Source organism: Sinocyclocheilus anshuiensis, unplaced genomic scaffold (assembly GCF_001515605.1).
Source record: "Sinocyclocheilus anshuiensis isolate Anshui unplaced genomic scaffold, SAMN03320099.WGS_v1.1 scaffold23, whole genome shotgun sequence".
Taxonomy (NCBI): domain Eukaryota; kingdom Metazoa; phylum Chordata; class Actinopteri; order Cypriniformes; family Cyprinidae; genus Sinocyclocheilus; species Sinocyclocheilus anshuiensis.
The window spans coordinates 1,094,722-1,110,715 of NW_015552545.1; the positions used below are offsets into that span (position 1 = coordinate 1,094,722).

Here is a 15,994-nt window from a genome sequence, read left to right on the forward strand (position 1 = left end):
TATTTATCCTTTGTGTGTGTGTGTGTGTGTGTGTGTGTGTGTGCTTTATTTATATTTATACGTATGTGTATTTTATTCACACCTTATTTTTATTATCTGTGTGTTATTGTTGTGTCTGTGTACTGGAAGCTTGTGACACTAAAACAAATTCCTCGTATGTGCAAACATACTTGGCAATAAAGCTCTTTCTGTCTTCTGATATGCGTGTGTGTAATATAGCCGACAGTAGGCCTACTACAGTATATATGAAAATGCATATTTTTCAATTAAAGAGAACTTATAGAATAAATATGGACTGCTTTGGGTGCTTGACACTTCATTGGTCATTTTGTGTTTTAAGAATGATATTCACGGTTAAGAATACGCTGGAAGTTACTTAAATGTAAATTGTTTTATCTAGGTGTATACATTAGAGAAATACGACTTTCCTTATTGATCACGTCTTCAGGTAAATTGCACGTTTTCTTGCGTGGCTGGATGTTGGAATCACGTTGTTTGTTTGCATTCGCTCAAACTGATATGCTGAAGTCGAAACGCGGTCGTTAAAAAACCCAACTCCGGCGTGAGTCCCGCTCACTGTGAAGCGGCAGAGGATTCCGCTTGGTCTTAAAGCCTCCCTGGAACGGCTATGTTCACAAATCAAACACTTGTCAAAAAAGAATGATTCAATCTCAATTTAGAGTATGCTATTCGTATGGTCTAGGTGTTCATACGGCATATGCCTTAAATACGGGACAAACTGCGTTCCGTATAGCTTTCATACGGAACGCTTCTTTGATGCCTTAAATACGGGACGGTTGACAACCCTATTGACAGCCACGCACGGAGAAATACAAGTTTTAGGCGTTATCTTAGATATAGGTCGGGTGTCTCCAAACTGTTCGGTTTTTCACACAGTAATTTTACACAAACAAATGCAGTAGAAAACACACAATTACGTTTAGGAAGTGCAACATTCAGCACTCACGTGACTAACGGGACACCACGAACCACCTGCTGACGTAAGCTACTGCTAGATACGGCAAAAACCTTGTACGGTAATAATATAGTGTGGCTTTTGCCGAAGAACAATTTGCCCACCTTGAATATTTTCCATTATATATACACATGATACACAGCCTGACCTGGTGTACACTAAATGTTAAAATAGGAAAAGTTATGAAAAAGTAAGTTATGCAAGGGATTGTGGGTAATAAAAATTAAACCCAAACAACTTTTGAAAATACACTTCACTTGCATATTTTATATATTTGAGATTCCTTTTCACGCTCGAAAATATTTAATTTTAAATGCAAATATAATAATATAATATACAATTTTATAAACCTGCTAACGATCTTTTATTAAAATATGTTTTTCCGTGAATAAAGAACCCAATACCTATATATATATATATATATACACACACACACACACACACACACACACACACACACACAATGTTCATAGTAGTTTTCATAGCACAAAATAAGAGGTAGCAATAAAGGTTTAAAATTGTATTTATTTATTTACTGCCGCTCTAATTGTGTTTGTTTGTTTGTTTGTGGCGTCTACACAAAACACACTGCCAACAGTATTCAGACTTAATTTAGTTTTTAAAAATGACAAAACTGTTGACGTTACGACTTACACATGTTCCCATACAGCTAAACTTAGTTTAGACAAAGTAGTTCTGTTTTAGTTTGCAGAAAACAAAAATAAAGCATGTTTTATTTATTTATTTATTTATTTTTTATTTTTTATTTTTTTGTAAACTCAGTGCTTGATTGTAACGGCTGTAATGTTTCCCATTATCTGGTCGAGTGGTGTCTGGGAACTTTCTAATCCGGGTATTTAATGTCTAGTCATTCTTTGCGTTCATTGGATGACAGTCAGAATTCTGTGATTTCATTGGCTGTCAATTCTTAGTGCGGCCAGCAAGGTTGCTGGTCGTGGCAGCACGAGCAGCACGACAGACCGGTGTAGCAGTCGATTCTGTTCCCCTCTGGAATTTGTGTTCCCCCTCGGGTTGCCAGGTCTGTGTAATAAACCCGACCAAATAGTTAATCAAACATTTCCCCAAAGTAGCCCAATTCCGCGAATAAATACTGTGGATTTGGCAACACTGCAGCATGCAAATACCCCAAACACAACTGGATGTACGGAAAGCAAAAAGAGACAAATGTGTTGCTACACTGCAGCATAGTAAAATGATATCAGTATCCATGAAAATGTTCATGTTCATGGTTCTGATTTGTACACAACATTTATGGTTGTATATTTATTTTAATGTATGTTTTGCACACACCACACACGAGGATTGTTTAAGCTTTCAGTGCACACATAAATTCAACAACAGCAAGGCATATAATAAAAAAAAGACAAATATATTAGCATAAATAAGTATAAGACAGTATAAAACAGAATAGCCAAAGCCTTAAGCATCACATTGAAATCGGTAATAAATTTGATTGGAAAAAAAAAAGGAAATAAATTTCAAGTTGAAAAACCTCTCTTCTTAAAACTATTTTAAAGTTTCGGATTAAAGACGGTATTTTGAACCATTTGACTTGCCGTACATCCAGTTGTGCTTCTTGCGCACGCTAGTTCTGATCGTACGTATGGTAACTAGGCAACTACGTAAGAATTGTAGTATGGTTGCGTAAAGGGAAACAGGCATTCCTAGGGGAACAGAATCGACTGCTACACCGGCACGTAGGTAGTCGTTGCTTTTTGTGTTGGAATTAGGAAGCGCATTTGTAATTCATTTTTCAGACGGATCTTTGTGAGTTTTTGTGTAAGCTACCTGGTATTGAGCTTGTACCCTGTTTCGCCTCAGTCATTTTTTATAGCAACGAAAACTTTTACCCGAGCCTCATTCACCTCTTGTTGCTCACACGTACCGTCTCAGGTAAGACAGTAAACACTTCTTCGACTGTTTATAATGTGTTAGTTTAAGGTATATAAAACGACTGGTTGGCCACTATACCCTGTCAAATCCTAATTATGTACGTTTTTTTAGTTCTTTTATTTTAGCTGCTCATTTACTCACACACACCTGAACAAATGAAACAGGTGGAGCAGGTGCACCAAGTTTTACTTGCAAGTTATTCAGAGCGCACTATTAGGTGGCACAGTCTCGTATACATATATTTAGACTAGTAATCAGTTTAAAATGTATATCAGCTATTTAAATAACAGAGATGCATATATTGCGATGAGTCAGTGTTTTGGTTATCAGAACATTAGTGGTAAATGGAAATTACACAGTAGATGTACAAAAGTAATGGTGTTGTTCAGTTGGGGGCGCTAGTTCATTCAGAACTTTATGAAAAGCCCCTGAAGTTTTCAAAAAGTTAAACTGAGAGCAGCCACACATAATACTATTATGCATAAAATACACCTGATAAGTAGGTTACTTGAAGCCCATTTTCAAGGCTGTAATCTGAACTCTTTAAAATGCTACCTCTGAGGTGTTTTATAACTATTCCAACTGGGCTTGTGGGTTTTTTAATTCTCATTTGAGGAAGATGCCACACTATTCCCTTTACACACGTTCAGTTGTTATTCCCATTCAAAGCATTTAGTAATGTTGACACTTCTCTGTCACAATAATGGGGTCATTATTGTGTCAGAGAAGCTTCTTGTTTGTTTAAAAAGGTATGCCAAATGAATATGTTTTGTAACTGTGGCGTTTCATAGATTTGTTATTCATAAGACACGTATAATGGTACCATATTCATTATATTTATCCCGTATTTGTCCATACAAGGCTGTGTGAACATTAGACACTGTTTTTAATATATGCAAAGCTAATACACTGAGACCGTTGACTAACTAGTGGGTGCCAATTTGGATGTATTTGTAAAATAGCTGAGTGTTTGCTGAAGTAAGATCCTTTAGACAATTATACAGTTGTTCACTCAAACTGGGCTTTTTTTCTGTTGGTTATCATTAGCTTGTTGTGATGAACATTCATTATAATTGTTCTGTCAGTGTCTATATGAAATGTAATAATGCAATTTCAATTACCTTCACCGTGTTTTCCTCATCCAGGAGATCAGCATGTCACCATGGGTTAAACAGGTTTGCCTTGTTCTTGTGGCAGTGTTCATGTTGTCCAGTACAACAGAGTCAAAGAAAGATGAAGCATTGTACTGTTCAGGTAAGTTGATGTTGCATGGAGTTTCTAAATTAATAATCAAAACACACACACACACAAATTAATTATAATGCTAAAGTAAGTGATGATTGAGCTGGTAATTACAACAAATGTTTCTAGTTGTTTAATTTTTCTATTAGGAGTGTAATTTTTATCTCTTAATTTTTCACTTTCTTTTAAACTGTCACCGCCATGTTTTTAAACCTTTTGTGACATCAGTACAGATAAAGTGGACAGCATGTACATGAATTAAATGGTAATTTATTCAGAATCGAAGTAGTTTGATCAAGCCTTTTTATGGCTAATATTTATTAAGTGCGTGGTTAAACAAAGATATTCAAGGTGGTTTTTCATAATGACTTCATTCACATAATTCAGAATTAAGGATATATAATAAAAAATATATAATTATATATATATATATATATATATATATATATATTATTCATTTCACAAACTATGCCATTTTGACTTTTAACTTTGATAAGCTTCATTAAAAGTTTGGCATGCTTGAGTTATGAGAACCTTGTAGAGGTTAATGCTTTATTTTCTGCCATTTATTTGTATTTCACGGAGTGACGTGTGTAAAAAGTTGTTTCATTTAGGTTAAAATTTTCACACTGACTAAAATGCCCTGTAAACGATGCAAATCCTTCCCTTTGTTTTATATTTTTTTTAAATGACATTTTAAAAGAATTTCTGAAGCAAACAACCACATGTTCAATGGTAACTAATTGTGCTTGTTTTTGAAAAGTATTGCTGCTAAAATAAAAAACTCTGAGATGAACTGTAGTTGAGGCTGCCAAGTTAAAAACTTAGTTTTTAAAATTAAAAAGTACTACTGATTTCCTTTATCTCTTATTATCATTGTGGAAATATTTGTTTTAAAAATATGTTTAGTGCTTTTAAGCGGTGTCAGCTTCAGTTTGATTTAATTAAAGTACTTGGAGTGAGCTCTAAATAATAAATGAATATTTTTCATGTTGCTTTAAATTGGATTGGTCATTTGGAATAGTACATACTCTTTGTGAGTTTTTATAACTTTTTGTGAGTTTTATATACATCACACCTTGCAGTATTATTTATTTTGTTTTCTGGATTTTGGTTTCACAGGTTACTTGCAGTTCTTCAAAACAATGAAAGCGTAATCATATTTAAGTGCTATATTGCACTGATACAGTTTGTGCAAGTTTCACTTGTTTTTTGCAAAGTATATTTAGATCTGTAGTGATGACTACAGTATACAGCACAGGTCTTTAATCAGTGGATTTTTTTAACCGTAATGTCCACATCTTGGCTTATGCTATTATATATTTTTTTGTCTTTTTTTCCGTCCTAAATTAAGTTATTCTAAACTAAGACAAGCAAATATGTCTCAAAGGTTATTAAATTTACTAACTAGTTTTTCATATGAATCATCGATATAAAAGGCCAACATTAAATCAACACTGAAATTAACTATTTCTACTATCTTGTATGTGAATAGATTTCATTTCTTACTTTCAGAGGATTCCGAAGTTAATTTGTATGGTAAATGTACAATTTAAATGTGTATTCCATTCTGGTCACTTTGCAGGACTGAGATTCTTTCAAAAAAGCCCTGTTGGTTTCTATTATAAAATAATATTACTAGTATTACAAAATAATAACACTTGGTGAAACTAATGCTAGGACCAAGCCTTTTTGGAGAGTCAAAGTGTGCAAAGCTTGGTTCACATAAATCCTACTTTAAGCTCCGCCCAGGTTTGGCAGTTGCCATGGTAATATAGCAAGCATGACTAAGCACCAGTAAATTCAAGATTTTAGCAGAAGCGTAGCTAGTGCATTTTTCGCCATTGCCATTTTTTTCCATTTAAAAAGTACATGCAATGCAGGTAAAAAAAAAAAAAAGAAAAGTTGATACAAAATTGATTCTAGTCCAGATTATTTAAGTACATGCCATGATTAAAAATCTAGGCCTGATCATTAATTGTACAAGTAGGCATCCAACATTATCTTATGGGAAATGTATATTTAGCCGTATTTATTGCAGTACAGTGTACAAAGGATTATATATATATATATACACACACACACACACACACACACACACGTTTCCTTCTATTTCCTGCTGGAAATATTTAGATTTGTATATTGTCAAGATGTCTTAATCAAAATAAATAAATAAAAAATAAACCTGCATTTTTTTCCCCCATTTTTGACTACCATTCGATGTTTAAATTATTAAATCGATTGTAATGTTTTTATTTTTTATTTTTCTAGCCTGTTTGGCGATTGCAGAGGAGCTGAACTATTCAATCAGTCAAACTGATCCAAAAAAGATGATTCATGTTGGCACATTCAGACTTAAACCCGATGGAAGTCTTACAGACAAAAAGGTATGATTCACTGTTAATTGCTCCAGAATCAATTTATCACATTTATCATTATCAGTGCATTTACAGTTTCGTCTAAAGTCATTTCCTCTTCGTCCAGGGTGATTCTGACAGGCAAATTGGGGTCTCTCTTGCTCAAGATAAACTGTGATAAACTGTGAAAAAGTTTCTACAATTTCTCAGTCTTTACCAACACCATTTAGCTTTTAGTTACATTATTAACACAGGCTAATCAATGTTTGAAAGTATTCTACAATATACTGATAAGATCTGAATTGTAAGTTTCACTTTTTTATTAAGCTGTAATTGTAAATTGTTTTGTATTTTTATTTTTTTTTGTAATCAGTTGCCTTACATAGCTCTTTAATATTTCCTTGTGGTTATAAGCTTGCTCTGTTTACTTGAGTAAAGGGAGCCATTTTTACTGTTTTCTTCTCAGTTTAGTGATGTCAGTGTGTAAAGGTCAGACCCAATGAACTCTAAGCCCTCACCCCTGGTATCCAGGGACTGTCATTAGGTGCCTGACTCCACTATTGATTAGGGGTTAATCCCCTTTTGATCGTAACTGCTGCCTAATAACAAGTGTTTGTTCAGTTCTGATTTCCCCCTCCCCTATTAGTCCGTTTCAACTGTGGGTGAAATGTTTGTCAGCCTGTTTGGTGGGAAATGTAACGCGAGTAATGCTCTGCCCTAATTGATGATGGGACTTGAATGGGAAGCTTAAATTTTACTTTCGATTTGTGTACACTGTTTGGGTTAAAAAAAACTACAAGTATTGTTAACGATGAGAAAGAAACCTGTTAAATCTGTTAAGTCTTGCTTCATTGCAGATGAAACAGTTGATTAACAAAGTACTTAATTTTTTGTTTCATGCATCTGTCTTTTTTCTTAATTTGTCATTTATCAGCTCATTGAGGTGAAGTCAGGCATCGATATAAAAGGCCAACATTAAATCAACACTGAAATTAACTATTTCTACTATCTTGTATGTGAATAGATTTCATTTCTTACTTTCAGAGGATTCCGAAGTTAATTTGTATGGTAAATGTACAATTTAAATGTGTATTCCATTCTGGTCACTTTGCAGGACTGAGATTCTTTCAAAAAAGCCCTGTTGGTTTCTATTATAAAATAATATTACTAGTATTACAAAATAATAACACTTGGTGAAACTAATGCTAGGACCAAGCCTTTTTGGAGAGTCAAAGTGTGCAAAGCTTGGTTCACATAAATCCTACTTTAAGCTCCGCCCAGGTTTGGCAGTTGCCATGGTAATATAGCAAGCATGACTAAGCACCAGTAAATTCAAGATTTTAGCAGAAGCGTAGCTAGTGCATTTTTCGCCATTGCCATTTTTTTCCATTTAAAAAGTACATGCAATGCAGGTAAAAAAAAAAAAAAGAAAAGTTGATACAAAATTGATTCTAGTCCAGATTATTTAAGTACATGCCATGATTAAAAATCTAGGCCTGATCATTAATTGTACAAGTAGGCATCCAACATTATCTTATGGGAAATGTATATTTAGCCGTATTTATTGCAGTACAGTGTACAAAGGATTATATATATATATATACACACACACACACACACACACACACACGTTTCCTTCTATTTCCTGCTGGAAATATTTAGATTTGTATATTGTCAAGATGTCTTAATCAAAATAAATAAATAAAAAATAAACCTGCATTTTTTTCCCCCATTTTTGACTACCATTCGATGTTTAAATTATTAAATCGATTGTAATGTTTTTATTTTTTATTTTTCTAGCCTGTTTGGCGATTGCAGAGGAGCTGAACTATTCAATCAGTCAAACTGATCCAAAAAAGATGATTCATGTTGGCACATTCAGACTTAAACCCGATGGAAGTCTTACAGACAAAAAGGTATGATTCACTGTTAATTGCTCCAGAATCAATTTATCACATTTATCATTATCAGTGCATTTACAGTTTCGTCTAAAGTCATTTCCTCTTCGTCCAGGGTGATTCTGACAGGCAAATTGGGGTCTCTCTTGCTCAAGATAAACTGTGATAAACTGTGAAAAAGTTTCTACAATTTCTCAGTCTTTACCAACACCATTTAGCTTTTAGTTACATTATTAACACAGGCTAATCAATGTTTGAAAGTATTCTACAATATACTGATAAGATCTGAATTGTAAGTTTCACTTTTTTATTAAGCTGTAATTGTAAATTGTTTTGTATTTTTATTTTTTTTTGTAATCAGTTGCCTTACATAGCTCTTTAATATTTCCTTGTGGTTATAAGCTTGCTCTGTTTACTTGAGTAAAGGGAGCCATTTTTACTGTTTTCTTCTCAGTTTAGTGATGTCAGTGTGTAAAGGTCAGACCCAATGAACTCTAAGCCCTCACCCCTGGTATCCAGGGACTGTCATTAGGTGCCTGACTCCACTATTGATTAGGGGTTAATCCCCTTTTGATCGTAACTGCTGCCTAATAACAAGTGTTTGTTCAGTTCTGATTTCCCCCTCCCCTATTAGTCCGTTTCAACTGTGGGTGAAATGTTTGTCAGCCTGTTTGGTGGGAAATGTAACGCGAGTAATGCTCTGCCCTAATTGATGATGGGACTTGAATGGGAAGCTTAAATTTTACTTTCGATTTGTGTACACTGTTTGGGTTAAAAAAAACTACAAGTATTGTTAACGATGAGAAAGAAACCTGTTAAATCTGTTAAGTCTTGCTTCATTGCAGATGAAACAGTTGATTAACAAAGTACTTAATTTTTTGTTTCATGCATCTGTCTTTTTTCTTAATTTGTCATTTATCAGCTCATTGAGGTGAAGTCAGGTATTTGGGTTTTAATTGCATATTATGCTTTAAATTGCGGCTCAGGGAGCTGTAACATAATTTTGGTCAAAATCAAGTTTTTATTTGTCATTACAAATCGAAAAAAGCTAAGAGTGAGATACAGTTTTTCAAAACTGTGTAGAGGCTTGTAACAAGTCTAAAGAAAGCTGCAGCTCTCAGATGCCACTGTAAAGAGTGAAACAGTTTTGCACTCTACATGCCTGTACTGAGTTATATGTTTAGCATATTTACTTATCGCACATAACCACCATCGCAGTGGTGCCAGAAAATGACTGCTTTGGTCTTTGGTTCCTGAGTATCCCATTTCTCTTCAATAATAAGGAAGAAAAGCAGAAGCAGTGTAGCAGAACTCGCTCACTGTTCCCTGAGAGTGACTTCACTTAAAAATAAATGCTAATTAAAGCTCGCCAAATCCCTCCCTGTTTCTCTTTTCATACTTGGCTTGGTTCACTTGCCCGGAAGCTGTAGGTGAACCCCTGCGATGCACCCCATGTTTTTAGCAGATTAACCAAAGATAACCTTCAACAGCTTTTGCTGAAAGGTCAATTTATGTATAAATAAACATTCAACAACTCTTGATCAGATCCTATATCTAATCTATATGTTTTTTTGTGTGCATGTTTAGACTTTTTAAACATTTTTTTTTAGGGAATTAAGTCAGCAAAATGAAATACCCTGTGTCCCAACACTACAGTGATGCCTGCCTCTCCAATGGGAATTCGGTGAAGGATGGCATCCCTAAGAAGCCTTTTCTCTGCCTGGGCCGCCTTGCCCCCCTTCTCTTTATTCTTACAGAAATTCTTTATTGACAGCTTCTATTCAAACCCTTCAGACTGTTACGGGGAGGAATTTAATTCCCCGCCATTTTCAGGATTGCATGATAAGGACTCGGCAGAGGTTGCGGCACACCGGCCGTCTTCTGCTAGATCCAAAGGCAAGATTTTTATTGCTTTTGGACTTTTGTGCATGACAGAATCTCTCTTATTGTTCTCAATTGGTTAGCCCGAAGTCTCCTAAAGATTGATGAGTTGAATTTAGAAGTGTAATTGGTGAAGCTCTCAAACATGATAATTCAGTTTTAATGCCAAAGATGTCGTAATACCCACATTGTATCCATATTGATACGGTTTAAACATCCTGCACCTATAGGCAAGTGATCAGCTCCTTCGTTTGCTGATTTTCCTGCTCATAGTTGTTCATATATTGTTTTATCTTGCGGTCCATCCAACTGCATTCAGCTTTTTAATTAAAAAGATGGGGGATGTGAAGATAGGTTGCTGTCCTTCCATGGGACCTTTTATCTTATTTGTGACCAGATGGCAGCGAGCCACGGAAGCCTCTTTATGTCACCGAGCCTCACAAGAGTGGAGGGGGTAGAGACGTCCTCATAATGTAATCAGTGAGACCGGAAGGGTCCATACTGTGTCTGAAAGGGGACAATAGGGTCAGGGATATATCTACATCGCAAGAAAATCCAGCTCATCTGCAACCTGTCCTCTTTCCAATAACCCCCTCGCCCCCAACCCCGCCACCCTTTCACTGGCCTGACAAGGAAGACTTCCTGCTTTGATCATTGGAGGGTGGAAGAGATGAGCTGCCCAAGAGAACCAAAGGATGGGACTCCACTGTTTACCCTGCACTTGGCTGCTGTTGACAACTCCCCTCCTCACTGCTTACCCCCCGCTCTCCAGCCTTTTCACTCTCTCCGCCCCCCGTCACCCTTTCTCCTTCCGGGGGAGGCCAAAGAGGCGGGAGCAGGGTGCACCTTGACCTGTCTAGACACCACAGTGTGGTTTTGTTCTGTTGCCAAGGCAAGGGGATCTACTTTTGCAACTTTGGAGATGCAGGTTAAAAGTCAGCGTCGTGGCACAGGGGATGTGTTTAGATGGGATCGGAAGGAAAAGGTCATCTAAGTGACCTCAGTGCCCTACTTTTTCTTTTTTTTAAGAAGGGGAGGTTCGGTTTTGGTAACTTAGTCAACAAATTTTTCTATAATTTTATTCTGAATTCTTTTTATGATAGGTTCCTCTGGCTAGGTCTGAGGCTTACTTAACTGAACTGCTGGAAGAAGTTTGCAATAGCATGAGCGATTATGCTCTCTATGAGGACCCGGACACCAAAGAAAAGCGCTACAAGAGATTTGCACCAAGAGTAAATGATGGCGGGAATTTTCCAGATTTCAAAAATGTTAAGTTTGATGGACCAGAGAGTTCCAATGCCTTGAAGTTTGCAGTGAGTATAAATTTTATATATTTGTCATTGAGTATATTTGTATTTTTGATATAACAATAAAAAGTGAGTTTCCCACTTAATTTTTTTTTCAGAAACTTTTTTTTAATTTCCTTATAAACTATTTTGATTTTGTTTTTTAATTGTGACAGTTGTGTAGTATACACTACAAATCAATTTTTTTTTACTACAATATTTTTTTTTTCATTTAAGTTTTATTTCTGAAGGCCTTTGAAACATTTAGATAAACTCTTGAGATATTTCATGAATCATCAATACTGATGTCTTTTTCCTAAACAATGTGACTTGGCCCTTCTGTCATTTTTTTTTTCATTTGTTTTATTATTATTATTGTTGTTATTATTTATTCATTTAATTTTGTTATTATTGCTGTGTTCATTTTTTTTATTAAATGCAAATGATCAATGTCTAGGGCATATACTGTATGCTTTTATATTGGAGTGTTTTTTTCCTCTCTCTCATTTTATGTTTTCTATACAAGATGACTGTATTTTTAGACCACAGTAAAATAACTAAATGCCATTTGCCTGTAAGTTGCCTCGTGAACCATCCAAGATGGCAGACTTGCCAACAGTGTAGCACTAAAGATGGCTGCCCATTACTGTATTTTCACTGATGTGATTATTTTCTGCTTCTTGCTTATTTACTGTCAACATGCTCATAGAATGCTAACTATATTTTTCAAATGTCTATTGCAGTGTGAAAGCATTGTGGAAGAGTTGGAAGATGATATCATCTCTCTCTTCGCCAGTGAGGCTGGCCATGTGGCTAAGACGTTGTGCAGTGAAATATCAGGTATTTATGTATGACGCGACATAACTTCTTTCATTCAGTGTTAGGCATGTTTACACTGAAAACCTGAATCATAGTGTTGTCTTGATTTGCACTGTGCATAAAGAGTGTTCCAGTTTTTTTTAATGCACTTTTCTACTTTACTGCTTTTCTACATACAAATATCAATGCAGTGTTTAAATGATTGTGATTTTTTTTTTTTTTTACAATGTGCTTGACATTAAACATATATATTTAAACAGTTACTCAACAATTGTTCTATTGTTTTTATTTTTTATTTTCTGCTTATTAAAATCAAACTTCTAACCTTATGAGATGTATGATCTAAATGTAGCTTTTTCTTTTCACTTTATGCCTCAGACAACATTCACTAATTTGCAGTTTAGTCTCATGAAATTAAAATCCGCAAGCACTTGGAGTCTTTAAACAGAATAGTGTAAAAGACATTTTGCTGGAATTATAGTAAATTTAGACGTTGATTACAATATGTAATTATTTGAAATATTATTATTGCTAGTTGGGAAAGTGCACAGAAATTAATGTTAAATTAATATGCCCTACACAGAAATAGCATTTCCTTAGCTCGTCTGATATGTTTATATACATATTTAATTTATTCTTTTAATGTACTTTGTAAATTTCAGTTCAATGCACATTAAATACAGATGCTGTTATAAAGATTTTTTTTTAATCTTGTGCCTGCCATATTTAAATCTAAGTGTGAAATTTTTATCTGGTTATGCAAGTAGCTGTATAAGACTAATAAGTCACTCTGAAATAGGATTTCATGGGAAATAGGATTTCAGTCTATCAAACAAGTGTGTATGACGGCAAAATTCAAAAGCAAAACTGTCAATGTCAAATTTTTTCTAAACGCTGTGTGTGAAAAGATTTTTGAACATTCAGAAATGTAGCAAGAACCTCAGTTAAAACCTTTTTTTTTTTTTTGTAGAAAATGTTTGTATCAAACGTTTACGTAATTCTGTGCCTTATTGTTTTCTTTACATATCCAGGTCACTGTAAGAGCTCTGTTTTCCAGCACAGCGAACTTTAGTTTCACATGAGCGTCTGCTGAAGAACACTTAAAAACTTGGACCAAAAACTGAAGACATCAAATATTTTCCTAAAGTGTGTTATTTTTTAAAATTTTGTAAGTAACTTAAAATTATGATGATAAAAATTATTTGACGTTAGTAAAGTGTACTACAACTGCCTCCACTGCAGATTAGTGGGCACACTCATCCTGTATTAAATAAATATATATATATATATATATATATAACTACTGAACTACATTGATGTTAAATTGATTTTATTCCAATGACTTGTAATTGACATGTTGAATTTCTTTTTAACCTCAATTTAGTTTCAGTAAACTTGACATGGCATTAATGGTATTACCATTGTGATTTATGAAGCGTTTACCTGTGATAAAAGAAAATAAAATGTTTCAAATATAGTGGTTAAATTAGTCATTTGTTTTCATACTTGGCACATTTTATAAGTCTGAATAATTTGTGAAGAACTGTTAACAGGCCCGTAAGATGCAATGGCAAAAAAGAGTTTGTCTCAAATCGATTCACAGCACAGTCTGCTTTTTTTCATTCTGATGTCCCATATCTGTCCAAGTCGGGCTTTTGAACATGGCCGCTGGGTAAGCATGATGGCATGCCTTTCGCACCCTTCCCTCACAGCTCCCTCCATGCAGAACTACGCATGCGCCGCTGTGGCAGCAGCACAGGGGCAGGTCCTGCTTTGGGAGAGTAAAGGAGCAAGAGACGCCATGATTGCTCAGCTCTGTGAGCTGGTCTGGATATGGGTGTCAGCCAAATCACTGAGGGGAAAAATGACAATACTCGCTGCTTTCCTTGATATTGTTGCGTCGTTTAACAAGTCTGCTCTCTGTGCACAGTGGGGAAAATGTTAGATATCACAAGGATATATTCAGGAATCTACATGATGCCTGTTTCTTTTGGGAAATGTAATGCCTGGGTGTTTCAGATGATCGGTTGATGTAAATGAGTAAAGTAATATTCACTTTTCTGCAATTTATGAAGTCATTTTTTTTAGGTTTTTGCCTAAATTTAATGTGTAATCCAAAGAAAAGTCATTTGAAAACTTTATTTATCTTTAGAACTTTTATCAAAGAATATAATTTATAGAACAAACAACATGTTTTATTAATTTTTTTAATGAGTGTAGACCTTAGATTAAATCACTGCCCTTGCAAGGGTTTTGGACCCAAAAGCCCTAGATCAGCTAATGAAATACCTGGAGAGCACCATCATAAGTTCAAAGTTATGCAATGGTTGAAGGCTGTTTACCTTAACATTAACTTTGCTGTTCTTGCAAGATTTTTTTTTTTTTTTTAATTATACTAAACTGAAATTTGGTATGCATGTAACTAACCCTTCTCAGGAAACTGCTTGCTGTTTAAAAAGTTGGTTGTGTTGTAAGCTACAAAGTAGCTTATTTCTATCGTGTTTACCCAGCTCTGTGTATGTGCTTTGAGTTTAAGTATGACAGATCAAGTGTTACCAAGGTGCATTGGGCTGTGACTCAAAACAAAGGGAAGTGGACAAATAAACATAAATTTCCCATGCATACAAAATGCTTTCATGCTAGCTGCCCTGAAGTGGAGACATCCTCAATGAATGTTTTTTTTTTTCTTGATCACGTCAACTGTATGATTAACCATTTTGTACAATTACCCAAGTCAGAATGGACCTAAAGTTTTACACATTGAAAAAATGTAAGTGAAATTTGATCTCTCCCTTAAATTCACTATAAAGTTCAACCGCTGAGCTGTGGCGTTAACTTGTATTCTAACAAGATTAAAATATATTTGTCCTGGAGATTAGCATACTTTAATCCTTTTTTGCTTTTTCTGAACTGGCAGTGTGCTTTGATCTGTGTTGCGTGGCAAGAGCCTGGTGTTGGCTTGGCCATCCGAGTGCCAAGTGTGAAATTGGCCTGATGTCATCCCCATTCTTCACTCTACATATTTCACTGCCTTAATTATATTTCCGCCACAAAGCCCCAGCTCTTCATTGCATATTCAAGTTTGACTAAGCATTCAAAAACTATAGATAAATGACTCCGATGGAATGGGGACAAGATAGGCCTTCTCTGATACGCAGACAAGGGAGATCAACACAGTTCTGATGTATTTTCTTTTCCAGAGTGACTGGCCTCAGGAACCCCAGCCATTCAGATTTTGGAAAGAACTGTTTAGGGAGAGGACTGTGTGTGTGTGTGTACCTGTTTTTCTATTCTGGTGGGGACTTAAACCTGAATACACAGACTCTAGGGACTCGTGTCACGGTGGGGACCTAAATTGAGGTCCCCACGGGTAAACAAGCTAATAAATCACACAGAATGAAGATTTTTGAAAATCTAAAAATGCAGAAAGTTTTCTGTAAGGGGTAGGTTTAGGTGAAGGGTTGGTGTAGGGCGATAGAATATATGGTCTGTACAGTAGAAAAACCATTACGCCTATGGAGAGTCCCCACGAGGATAGCAAACCAGACGTGTGTGTGTGTGTGTGTGTGTGTGTGTACTGGTTTATATATCCTGGTGGGGACTTAAACCTGAATACACACA

At 35.3% G+C, this 15,994-nt stretch overlaps 1 protein-coding gene and 1 pseudogene across 1 annotated transcript; one reads left to right on the top strand and one right to left on the bottom strand.

Annotated features, from left to right (window-relative positions):
• Window positions 1-2,822, bottom strand: part of LOC107664032 (uncharacterized) — a 24,810-nt pseudogene extending 21,988 nt beyond the window's left edge.
• On the top strand, window positions 2,713-13,789 carry LOC107664097 (protein canopy-1-like). Its single transcript, XM_016454559.1, has 6 exons — window positions 2,713-2,890; window positions 4,036-4,144; window positions 6,404-6,519; window positions 11,372-11,581; window positions 12,298-12,394; window positions 13,405-13,789. Exons 2-6 carry the CDS (start codon window positions 4,045-4,047, stop codon window positions 13,443-13,445), a joined length of 564 nt encoding a protein of 187 aa, XP_016310045.1. The 5' UTR covers window positions 2,713-2,890; window positions 4,036-4,044; the 3' UTR covers window positions 13,446-13,789.
• Window positions 13,790-15,994: the final 2,205 nt, after the last annotated feature.

Coding starts and splice junctions, on each gene's coding strand:
- LOC107664097 (XM_016454559.1), top strand. CDS start 4,045: ATGTCACCATGGGTTAAACAGGTTTGCCTTGTTCTTGTGGCAGTGTTC. Junction 6,520..11,371: donor GAAGTCTTACAGACAAAAAG/GTATGATTCACT, acceptor TTTTTATGATAG/GTTCCTCTGGCTAGGTCTGA. Junction 11,582..12,297: donor CCAATGCCTTGAAGTTTGCA/GTGAGTATAAAT, acceptor TGTCTATTGCAG/TGTGAAAGCATTGTGGAAGA.